Raw genomic sequence first — 12476 nt, forward strand, 5'->3', positions numbered from 1 at the left:
TACTGGCAACAAGGGCAGTCATCACTATCACTGGCAGCTCCCAGCTCCTTCAAATTCCCTGTGTGTGACTCACACTCCAACAGCAATCCCACAGCACATCCAGGCAGTTCAGTTCAGTAGCCAGGACATTCGGGGGGTTCCACCTTTTCCTTCTGAGGTTTTGTGGGGATCTCAAGTGAGCTGTGAGACCCTGCATAAAGAAATCACAGATCACAGCAAATGTCCTGGTTGGAAAGGAGAAGAAAAAGTACATGTAGGGATTGCATGTTTTCCTGCACCTTCTGCAAAGCTATTAAACAGGTTCTTAAAGGCTCATTATATAAAACACTGACTTGAAGCTTGAAAGGAAATGTGAGGCTGCTGCACAGTGCAGACCTGACTGAAGATACTTCAGATATGAGCCCAAGTGTGCAAAGAGCTTTTTGGACACCCCAGGAATTAGGGGGTGAGGTGGGGCCTCATTGTGGCCACGGGGAGATCTGACCCCTGCTCTGGAACACTGAAAGTTGTGTGGCACTGCAGGGCCGTGAGCAAGATGTGGACATGCCATGGATTTTAGGTGTTCCTGTGCAGCCTGGAGAGGCCACGTGGTCCCAGGCCTCAGGGGTTCTGTTCTCTCCATGCACTTCACAAGCCTAAATGCATTATTTAACTGCTCTCTTTTTAAAAGACTGGGACAGAGGTTTGCCTGAGATGATTATTGCTCCTACTTGCAGAATTAAACTGTGGATTAAAATAGATTTTATTTAATTAACTTGAATGAAATAAATGTTTGTGTCTGATTCAGTCTCAGGAGAGGTGTCAGATCAGTCAGTGCCAGTAAAGCTGACTGACCTGTGCTTTTTCCAGCAGGATGAGCACAAAAATCTCTCTGTGGCATCTAGAGAAGATTCTTAATCTCCTTAGCCTGTCTCAGGGACAGGCTTGGCTGCCAACAGTGCAGCAATGCAGGGCTGTGGCTGGGATTGCAGAGCTGGCTGGTTGGAATCATGCTTGGGTGTTTCCATCTTGCAGTGGAAGTGCAAGCCTGGGATTTGGTTAACAAAAGTACCACAAAGTTCTGGATATTGCTGTTCCTTAAGTCCTGCTGCTGCCCTCACTGACACACAGCCCAAGTGCCCCAATCCTGAGTTTGCTCATACCAGCTGGCCTGTGGACAGCTGCATGCAGAAAACCCAAGAATTCCAAGGATTGCTCTGTCTGCCTCCAAGAGCTTGCATATCCAGCTCTGAAATCCTCATGCACCACCTGTGTCCTGGTTGGCTGTGGGTGTGATGGCAACTAAGTGCTGAGAGAGAGAGAGAAAGAGGAGAGGGAAGTGCAGTGGGGTGATCTGCCTAACGCTCTTATCCCACATTTTTCCTGCAAAGTGCGTGCCCATTGATCCCAATAAATGCATCCCTCAGCCCTTCCCTTATCTGGAAGTGTGGCAATCAGGAGGGGAGGAAGCCCAGTGCCACCCGTCTTCTCTACCCACAAAAGGCCATCACCACAAACAAGGGTTCACTTTCAGTGTGTTCCATAGAATCATGGAATCATTAAGGCTGGAAAAGCCCTCTAACTTCCAGTCCAACCATTAACCTGGCACCACCATGTTCACCACTGGCTCATATCAGGAACAGGGTGTCCAGCAGGCCCAGGGTTGTGCCTGTCCCCTGTGCTGGCACTGCTGAGGCTTCTCGAGTGCTGTGTCCAGTTCTGGGCCCATCAGATCAGGAATGACATTGAGGGGTTGGAGCATGTCCAGGGAAGGGAACAGAACTGAGGATGTGTCTGGAGTGCCAGGAGCAGCTGAGAGAGCTGGGAAAGGGGCTCAGCCTGGAGAAAAGGAGGCTCAGGTGGGACCTTCTGGCTTTGCACAGCTCCCTGACAGGAGGGGACAGCTGGGGGTGGTTGGGCTCTGCTCCCAGGGAACAGGGACAGGAGGAGGGGAAATGGTCTCAATCTGTGCCAGGGGAGGCTCAGGTTGGACATCAGGAGGAATTTCTTCACTGTAAGGGTGGACAGGCCTTGGCAGGGGCTGCCCAGGGAGGTTTGGAGCCCCCATCCCTGGAGGTGTCCAAGGAATGCCTGGACATAGCACTCAGTGCTGTGGGCTGGTGACAAGGTGGGGTTCAGTTGGACTCGATGCTCTTGGAGGTGTTTTCCAACTAAAATGATTCTGTGATTTTGTAAACTATGTCCCTAAGTGTCCCTGAACCCCCCTCTTTGCACCCAAACACCCATGCAACCAAACATGGAACACCCAACCCCCATCCTGCAGTCGTTTCTGTTGCCAAAAAAGGTGGAAAAACACTGGGAAACACTGCATTAATCCCCTTTTTTTTTTGGACTAACTACGCTGCTTCTCCAGACCTTTTTATTCAAGCTCTCCCATTTAACCACCTGCTGCTGTTACACCCCTGAAGATACAAACTGGAGGTTTTTCTGCACCACATCATACAGTGAGGTGCACACCCAAACACACACACAAACCCAGAAGTCCAGGAGTGGACTTTGACTGTAAAAACGAGTCCTGAACCACTTGAGTCCCAAGGCTGGTTCAAAGGTGAGTGTTAGTTTTCTTATTTGCCCCATGGGATAAGAGGAGGAACTGTAGTGCTGTATTAGTCATTCTTGAGATAGTCATTAACTCTTATTTGTACAAAACATATTTTTCAAGGGCTGAACTATCACCTGTTGGAATGATTAGGATCTGACTGAGGAGAGAGGTGGGCCAAGGATGCAGATGGGGAGCCGTCAGGGATGGGTGAGATGGCATAAATGATATATTTATTATAAAAAATATAGATATATTTTATTTATGCACACTTCATGCATATATATATACAGGGGTATATAGGGATATATGTATAAAGTCAGATATAAAATTATACACATGTATTATTCAAATAGAGTAGGTTTAGATATTAGGAAAAAAAAAGGTTCCCTGTGAGGGTGGTGAGGCCTCAGAGAAGCAACGCTGGACATCTTCAAGGCCGAGTTGGACAGAGCTTGGAGCAACCTGGGATAGTGGAAGGTGTCCCTGCCCATGGCAGGGGTTTGGAATGAGATGGGCTTTTCCCATCCAGCCCAAAACCATTCCACGATTCCATGGTGATCCTTTCACATAAATATACACCCACAAAGCCGTAGCTCTCTGTACAAAACGTTCTCTAATAAGATATAATTGAAGGACTAATAGGATTTACCCATAAATACGAATAACCACCTCACCCCGCGCCCGTTGCGGCAGCGGCGCTCGGGCGGGCGGGGCGCGGCGGGGCCCGGGGGCTGCGGCGGGGCCCGGGGCGGGTCGGGGAGCGGAGGGGAGGAGGCGAATCCATGTCCGGAGCTGCGAGCCGCCCCGGCCGGGCGGGGCCTGAGCCCGCCGGTCCCGCCCCTGCAGCCGCGGCGCGGCGCGACCCGGCCCGGCATGAGGCTGAGCCGGGCGGCCGTGCTGGCACAGGCCAAGGCGGCCGCGCTCGACGGCGTCCGCCGCCTCAACTGCTGGTGGGCCTGGGGACAGGGACTGAGGGGGGGACAGACAGGGGTGAGGAAGGAGGACAGACTCAGATGAGGCTGGGAGGACAGTGATGGAGGAAGGACGGGGATGGAGAAGGGATAGGCAGGCCTGGGGCTGGGGGCACAGGCAGGGATCGGGAGAGGGGACGGGCGGGGATGGATGAGGGGTGACAGGCCAGGATGGGGAGGGGACAGGCAGGGATGGAGATGGGGACATAGGCAGAGGTGGGGAGGGGGTTCAGAAAAGGCTGGGGAGGGGAGTCAAGGATTCAGGAAGAGGGCAGGAAGGGAGGGAGGGAGCTGGGTGTCAGGGATGGGGAGGGACAGGGCTGGGTAAGGGCAGACAGGCAGAGCGGGGAACAGGCAGCGCTGGTGGAGGGGGTCAGGTAGGGCTGGGTGAGGGAGAGCAGGCAGGGCTGGGCAAGAGGAGGCACAACAAGGCCCATAACAGACTGTGCTGGAGCAGTTTGGTGGGGCCGGGCTGGGTGGGGGGTTCAGGGGGACACTCAGCCCTGCTGTGCTCTCCCTGACCCCCCTCTCCTCTCGCAGGGGCAGCCACCTGACGGATGTAAGTACTGGAGGAACCAGAGGAGCCTGGGCCCACAGCCGGAGAGGGAACACCGTGGAGGCGATGGGGCTGCCAGGGCACTGGGGAGGGCCTGGCTTCGGGCTGGCCTGGTGCCTGTGAGCTGCAGGGCTTTTCAGGGTTGATTAGCGTCTCACACCATGAAAAAAAAAATGTGATTGCTGCTGTTCCCACACTGGAAAATTTCTCTCCAAGGCCCAGCAGAGAGTGGTGTCTCAGAGAGTGGGACCCTGAGTCCTATGTCTCTGGTGATTTTAGACGAGGTTCTGTCACTAGGGGAGGGCTGCCAGAGGTTGGAAAGAGCCTTTCCTGCCTGTAGAGGCTGCAGAGTTGCTGGAGCAGAAGAAAAATGTGACACTGGCTGGTATCTGCACTTCTACTCCTGAGCAGAGGCTGGAGGAGCTGCTGACACTGCACTCACTGTGTCAGAAAATCTCTGGTGTTGTTAAGCTCGGGTTAGACTGAAGCAAACCCAAATTCGTGATGGTGCTTTTTGTGATTTCAGTTTGGTTTATTTATATTTTCTCCCATGAGTGCAAACTCATGTTGTTTCTGTCTCTTCCTGCCCAGATATCCATATGCCGGGATTTGCCCAACATCGAGGTGATCACGTTCAGGTGAATGCCAGTTTTGCAGCTTTGGAGAGGACAGGGAAATCACCTTTTCCTGGGGAAGGTTTCTTCTCACATTACTAGGGTTGTGTGTGTGAGCTGCCTGGCTCTTCACGCCCCACTTCTCAAGTATTAGAGATACCGAAATGATTATTCCTCAGCAGCTCCTCTGCACTACTCCCTGTACTCCTTGAGAAAATACTCTCTCTTTTGACAAGTGATAAAACCCCTTAGGATTGTTGATCCTAATTCTATTCCATAGTTTCGACAGGGATCTTCTTGGCCGCTGTATGTGGTCTGTTTCCAAAATACTTGTTGGAATATTTTGTGGATCTCTCAGAGCTTTCCCTTTCCATAATACACTCAACTTTCGCCTATCCTAGGGATCCCATGGAACCAGTGCTCTGCAAATTCGAGCCTTTTAATTTGGGAATCTCCAAAATAGGTTCTCCTTGGGTGGGTCGGAGGAGCTGCTACAGAAAAGGGGGCAGGTTTTGGGGGGAGAAGAGGCTCTTTGTTATCCTCAGCAGGGTGGAACAACAGCTCTTTCAATTATTCCCTCTGCTGACAAAAGATAAAATGCCACAAACCATGGGCTGAGCATCCCTTGCTGTTCCGTGCTGGGGTGAAGCTGTTGTAGGAAAGGGGACTGGGAAGTGCTGTGCTCCCTCCTGGATGGGGCAGCGAGGGTGGGATGTGCTCTGACTGTGTCTCTACAGCGTGAACGGCATCTCAGACCTCGAGCCGCTGCACCAGTGCCAGAACCTGAGCGAGCTCTACCTGAGGAAGAACAACATCACGAGCCTGGATGAGCTGTTCTACCTGAAGACGCTGCCGCGGCTGCGTGTGCTGTGGCTGGCGGAGAACCCCTGCTGCGGGCCTGACCCCCACCGCTACCGCATGACTGTGCTGCGCAACCTGCCCAGCCTGCAGAAGCTTGACAACCAGGGTGGGCTTTGGTCACCTGCAAACAGCCCCAGGCCAGGGCCACCTGGGAAATGGGGATGTGTTGGCTCCTCTTGAAGGCAGCCTTTGAGTTTTCCTAGAGTCAGGAGGTGTTAGGGGTTGACTTGGATCCAGTGCTTCTAATCTGTTTTCTCTCTTTGTCTTCGCTTTCCGTTTCTCTTCCCCTTTCTCATCTGCCTCCTCTTCCTCCTTCTCCTTTTTCTTTCTCCATCCCTATTCCCATCCACATCTGCATCACCTATCCCTTTCCCTTTTGCCCTTTCCCCTTCCCCTTTCCCCTTCCCTTCTCTATCCCTTCCCTACGGTAGCACTACTGAGTGCCTATTATAGCTCAGACACTACCACTAATTAGAGGTTTTTAGAGCTCTCTCTGCTGTGGCCAGACAAAGGTTCTATAACTGGATCTGCTGCTGTAGAAAAGCTTCCCTGTTTGGTTTTTTTTCCATAGACTAGCAGCAGTTTGGTAGCTTTTGGACCCTTCTCCAGAGACAAGAAATAGCAAAGCATGTTTGCATCCTTCCCTGATACCCTTCTCACTTTGGGAGGCTGTTGATTGCTTCCAGCATTCTCCTGCCCAGGTTTCACTGCAGGAGAAGGGTGAAAGCAAAATGCCAGACAGTTTTTGGACCAAACCCCTTGGGAACAGCTCTGCAGCAGCAGAACTTGCCCTGCTAGAGATGCCATCCCCCTGTGCTGCTGCAGTTCATAGCAACAGGCATTTGTTGTGGCCTTTGCAGCTGTGACAGAGGAAGAGCTGTCGCAGGCCCTGGTGGATGGTGTGGAGATCACGGCCCCGCCAGCGCGGAGGAGTGTGGAGAATGGCTGGTCCGAGTCCACCGCATCCAGTGCCACTGGATCCACGACAGAGCCCAAGAGTGAGCTGCTCACCTGCAGCCTGGAGGAGACAAAGTGAGGGCTGGGGAGCTGCCAGCATTTCTGGGATGAACTCCTGTGTAGCAGGAGAGGATCCTGACATTCCAGGGGCCAGGCCTGCAGCCAGTGCAGGTTCCCCTTGTTCTGGTTACTGCAGTGGAGCTGTGCAGGATCAGTGACACTGCTGGGGCTGGTTCTGTGTCTGCCAAACAGGCTCTGCTGTGGGGGGTGACTCAAGCTCATCAGCTGCATGGATGGATCCTCTCTGATCTGGGAGCTCTAGTCCATTCCTTGGGGTGCTCCAGCTGGATACCCCTTGCATTGCCATGCATATGTGATGAGGAAGGATTGGCCTGGCAGAGGAAGGTTCTCCCACCAGGTCATAATAACATAATAATATTTGCTTTTCCTCCCTTTTTTTTTAGCAAAACTCAGGAGGAGCTTGATATGAAGCTTGTTCCCAGGGATAGATATTCCTCCTTTTCCCCTCAAGAGACAGATTGCAGCCACAAGAAGAGAGTGAGTATCATTTAAAGACCAGATTGCTTTTCCTGGTGTGTGGGGCTGAGCCCCAGCATTGAAAGATGTGAAGAACCTTGGATGTCCCCAGAGGAGGGGAACAGAGCTGATGCCAGGACTGGAACAAATGTCTAGGAGCAGCTGAGGGCTCTGGGTTTGTTTGGTCTGGGGAGAAGGAGGCCAAGGGGTGACCTCATGCCCCTCTGCAGCTTCCTGAGGAGGGGATGTGGGGAGGGGGATTCTGAGTTCTACCTGGGATCCAGCAATAGGAGTGGGAATGGTTCAAAGTTGTGCCAGGGGAGGCTCAGACTGGACATTAGGAAGTGTTTCTTTAGCAAGAGCAGTGTCAAACCTTGGGAAGGGGCTGCTGAACAGGAATCTTAGGTGATTCTGCAGCCCCCTCCATCATGTAGCCTTGGATGAACCTGGATTTTGGTGGTTGAGCTGGGAATTGCAGAGTGCTGGATTTGGTGTTGTTGCATCAATCAGCGGAGCAAGATCTAACCCACACTGCCTCACTCAGCCATAGCTGCCTAGAGCAGCACCACAGGCTCTGACCATTAAAAAGAGGGGAAGTGGCCCCCCATTGCAGGTGGAAAGGTTCAGGTTGGATGTTGGGCAAAAGATTCTCCCTAGAAGGACAGTTATTTAGGCTGTGGAATCTCTCCCTGGAGTTCTTCAGGACATGATTTGACAGAGCCATGGCCTGGTGTTGTCAGTGGTCCTGTGGTGGTGGCAGGGCTGGGGACCTTCAAGGGTCCTTTGCAGAGAGCACCAGCTCTCATTCCTTAGAGTAGAGGCCTCCTGTCCTTTCCCATCCTACACATGCTGGAGAGCGAGGGCAGCTGCTCCTGAATGTGCTTTTCCTTACAGAAGCCAGGCTGGAGCGTGGCTGGGAGCCAGAGGCATGTGGGCAGCCAGCACAGGACTGGGTGGATGGGTTTGTCCTGCATTCCAGCCCTGTCACGTGCCATATGCAGCCTCCTGTCTGCGTTTGCCCTGAGGGCTTGGTGGTTAGACCCGGTCCTGTGGCTGCAGGTGGCTGTTCCAAACTGCTGCCGGTGGTGGTGGTGGTGGAGGAGTTCTTAGAAAGCTCAGGGAAAATCGAGTGTCCGTGTCCTGGCTGGCTGGTACAAAGCAGTGTCTGCCTTATCCCTACAGAACAATGTCCTGAGTGCCATCCTGCTTCTCATGAAGGAACTGGATGCAGAGGGGCTGGAGATCATCCAGCAGACAGTGGTGAGGAGGCTCCAGGCCTTCCAGAAGAAGGAGCTGCAGGAGGAGTGACAACACCCATCCCCATTCCAACCTCCCTTGGAGCCCCAGTCCCGCGGTGCTGTCCTGGCCACACATCCCTGGCTGCAGCCAAAGCCTCGGTGCTCCCCATTCTGCTTCCCATGTGAGGGCATGGGGGATGGGATGCTCCTTCTCGGGAGATTTCCTGCTTGTGCTGCAGGCTCTGACACTGTATCCTGTGTGGCTGGGGCTCTTGGATGGGAGCTACGGGCAAATCAGCAGAGCAGAAGGGAACAGGGCTGCAGCCAGAGGTGCTGTGTGATCTGAGGGGGAGCAGAGCCTGCTGACGGCTGGGGAGGTCTCTGCCCCTCAGCAAGCCTGGGGGTGCACAGCACCTCTGAGGGCAGTTTGTACCACAAAGATTTGGTTTGGTGGAATCTGATGGGGAGACATTGCCTGAGATGGTCACCAAGAACTGTCTGGTGCAGGTGGTGAAGGTCAATGTCCAGTTATTAATTTACTTTCCAGCTCCTGGCTGACTTCCTTGCTGGTGCACACAACCCAAAGGAAAGCTCAGAGCAGCCTAGGTGAACCAGAAATGACTCCCACATCCTGAATGCTCAGCTGTCCTCTTACCCCAACATTCCCTGCAGGCATTAGAGCAGCTTAAGGAAACATCCCAGTTAAAAGGACCTGAGCATTCTGCCTGCTTTGCACAGGCATCAGGGGGATGGGTCTTACTCTTTAACTGATAAAACTGCATTTACCAAGTTTTATAGAGTTGTTAAGTACAAACTACACTGTTGTGACATACCAAATAAACCAAATTATCCCTCAAGGCTGTGTAAGTGGTGGCTGGAGTTCAGCAAAGGCCTGGCTGGGGGCACTGCTCCATTACCTCTGGTTCAGGGAGTGCATTGTGAGCCCTGTGGAGCAGGAGGAGGGCTGGGAGCCCCGCACCTTCCCGCTTCACTGCGCTTCTGAAACAGTGAGCCTGCTCCCAGCGCTGCTTTCCAGGGGCACTGGGAAGTCTTGCAACCTCCTGGCAACCACAGCAAAGGCAGGGAGCAGGAGAGGTGGTGAGAAAAGCTCAGTGCAGAGCCACCTGGGTAGGACAATGGCCCTGAGATATGGGACACGAGCTCTCTGTGCCTCCCAGCACTGCACTGGCCTTTCCATGGCCACTCTGTCCCTGTTTGTGCTGTCTCCAGGCTGTGCTACCAGGAAGGAATGCTCCTCAGGGATGGTGACAGCCCTGTGTCCACAAGCCTGACCTTGGTGGGAAGGGACACAGTTTGACCCTCGTCACTCAGAGGGAGATTTGCTGATGCCTTTAACTCCTTGAAAGACCTTTGTTCATGCCTTCTGTGTTAAACCCAGCTGCAATTGATTTATGATGTCCCAGACTTCCTTTGACAGTCAGGGCCTGGGAGACTCACCCTGCTGAGTGCAAGTCTTCTCCCAGGCCCCTGGCCTGTCCATGTCAAGGAACAGGGGAGTTGTTGGGGTGAGCTGGACCCCCAGCTTTTCTGGGATGTGAGTGATCAAAGGAAGCATCCATCAGGACTTGGTCATGGTGGAGCAATCACTGTGCCCTTGAGGCCATGCTGACACAATTCCTGGAGAAGTTGGGTTGCTCACTGCCTACGTGCTGTGCTCGTCATCCTTGGCTGTTGCCAGTGCTGCCCTCAGAGCTCCCAACTGCTCCTTGCAGCATCCCAGCAAACCCCAGCGGGAGCTCAGCCCCTCCAGAGCCCCAGCATCCTGCATTCCACTGCAGGATGCTCCTGGAGGCTTGCTCTGCCCCCTTTTCAGGGTGGGCTGGATGTGCTGGGAAGTCTGGGAGCACAGTCACGTCCCCTCCTGCTCATCCTCAGAATGCAGTGGCTGTGCATGTCTGTTTTTTTACAGGAATTGGGCCCTCCAGGTATTTTTTTTGGTGGAAATTAGGTGTGAGGGCTGCAGTGACTCCTGTCCCTCAACTTGCAGCTGCTCTGAGCCTGGGGACACCCCTGTCCCCATTCATACCCTAAACGTGTCTGCTGCAGGGCTGTGCTGCCGACAGATTTTCCACATGACCTACTGTCACCCTGCCCTGCCTCAGCCAGGAATATCGAGCGGGGAATGCAGATAATTCCCAGCTGTGGAAAATGCTAGCAGCTGTACTGAGCCACTTCCCTTCAAACCATCCTCTGAGACTCTGAGAGGCTGGTGGTGAGGCAGGTGTGAGGTCCATGACTGAGAGAGGTGGGGAGAGAGTGGGCTGGGGTTCCCCCAAAGTGGAATGGCACATGGGAAGAGTGGAAGAGCCCATTTCCCACCCAGGAAATGGAGCTCCAGGAGAAGCCAGGTCTCTGTCTGGGGTTCCCAGAGCAGATACTCATTCAAGAGCAGCAATGCTGCCTCCATCAGCAAGGTCTGCTACTTATGGGTCCATGGAGGAGACAAAAGTTACCATCTTCCACCAGAGCCAAAAATGTGTTCAGTTAGGGGAAAAGTGCTGAAATCATGGAATCCCAGAATGGTTTTTACAGGTGAGGGACCTGTAAGCCCATCTCACTCCACTCCCTGCCATGGGCAAGGGACACTTGCCACTAAACCAGGTTGCTCCAAGCCCCATCCAACCCTTGGACACTTTCAGGGATGGGGCAGCCACGGCTACTCTGGGCAACCTGTGCCAGGGCCTCACCTCCCTCAGTGCTGGTAATTTCTTGCCAATATCCTGTCTAACCCTGCAGCAGTGGAAAGCCATCCCCCCTTGACCTGTCATTCCAGGACCTAGTCCAAAGTCCTCCATCTTCCTTGTTGGCTCCTTCAGGCACTGCAAGGCCACAATAAGCTCACCCAAAAGCTTCTCTCCAGGCTGAACAATCCCAACTCTCCCAGCCTTTCCTCCCAGCAGAGCTGCTCCATCCCTCTGCTCATCCTGGTGCCCCCTCTGGACTCTCTCCAGCAGCTCCACGTCCTCCCTGTGCTGGGCCCCAGGGCTGGGGCAGCTCTGCAGGTGGGGTCTCACCTGAGCACAGGGGCACAGGGGCAGAATCCCAATCCCTTTCCTGCTGCCCACGTTGGGGATCAGCCCCAGCACAGGGAGGTTTCTGGGCTGGGGCATGGCCAGCCCTCATCACCTGCACCCCCAAGTCCTCCCAGGGCTGCTCCATCTGCTCATCCCTAGCCTGGACTGATCCCGGGAGTTGCCCTGACCCAGGGGCAGCACCAGCACTTGGTGGTGTTAAACCTCAGGAGATTCCCATGGGTCAATTCTGGAGCTTGTCCAGGACCCTCTGGATGGCCCTGCCTTTCAGCAGTGTTACCTCAGCCTGGTGTCACCTGCAGAGCTGCTGAGGGTGTCTCGAACCCTCTGTCTGTGTCAGTGATGCAGATCTGAACTGTCCCTGCTCCCAGTATGGACCCCTGGGACACCACTGGTCACTGATGGCCACTCGGAGCCACTGCCCCTCTGGATGTGACCATCCAGCCAATTCCCTGTCCAGCTAAGAGTCCATCCATAGAATCCAGCTCTCCAACACAGAGAAGAGGATGTTGGGTGGGATTGTGTCCAGGCTTCATAGAAATCCGGATAAATGTCATCCCTAACCTTTCCCTTTGTCCGCTGGGGGAGTCACCCCATCGGAGAAGGCCAGGAGGCAAGTCAGGGGCAGCTTTCACTTGGGGATAGCCCCATGGGGAGGACAAAATAACAGCATGTTTGACCCCAAAAAGTGTGATGCGTACTGGTGCTGCCCTGCAGGCTGGAGCCATCAGCCCCCGGAGGGAAGTGGTCTGGGAAAGGGCTCCCTGTGACCGTCTGGCGCAGCCTGAGCGGTCGGAGCTCAGCCAGGCCGGCACACTTGGCCAGCACTCTGAGAAATTGCCTCATAAACAGGCAGAGCATCACCCCAAAGCACTTGGGTGTTTCTCTTAACAGTGGGAACCAAGTGATTTTTCTCTGGAATGGTGAAGCGATTGCACAAAGATGCTGACCTTGCACCCACCACGACCTGAGCAGGGAGAAGCCGCCTGAGGTCCCATGCTCCCAGGCTTTGAAGATGCACAAAACCAGGAAACCTCTTGGTCCAGCATTAACCCAGCCTGGGAAAACCATCAGGCTTTGCTTGTCTCCCCATCCTGCCTATGTCCTGCCACCTGTCCCCCCAACAATGACCACTCCAGAAGGCAGG

General features: G+C 53.9%; 1 protein-coding gene across 1 annotated transcript; it reads left to right on the forward strand.

The window, feature by feature from the left end:
- The first annotated feature begins 3383 nt into the window (after nt 1–3383).
- Nucleotides 3384–9133, forward strand: CFAP410 (cilia and flagella associated protein 410). Its single transcript, XM_015638241.1, has 7 exons — nt 3384–3492; nt 4054–4072; nt 4661–4707; nt 5421–5650; nt 6405–6576; nt 6966–7059; nt 8221–9133. The coding sequence occupies exons 1-7, from the start codon at nt 3416–3418 to the stop codon at nt 8344–8346; spliced, it is 765 nt and encodes a 254-aa protein (XP_015493727.1). The 5' UTR covers nt 3384–3415; the 3' UTR covers nt 8347–9133.
- Nucleotides 9134–12476: the final 3343 nt, after the last annotated feature.

The sequence above is a fragment of the Parus major genome, chromosome 9 (genome assembly GCF_001522545.3).
Source record: "Parus major isolate Abel chromosome 9, Parus_major1.1, whole genome shotgun sequence".
Lineage (NCBI taxonomy): Eukaryota > Metazoa > Chordata > Aves > Passeriformes > Paridae > Parus > Parus major.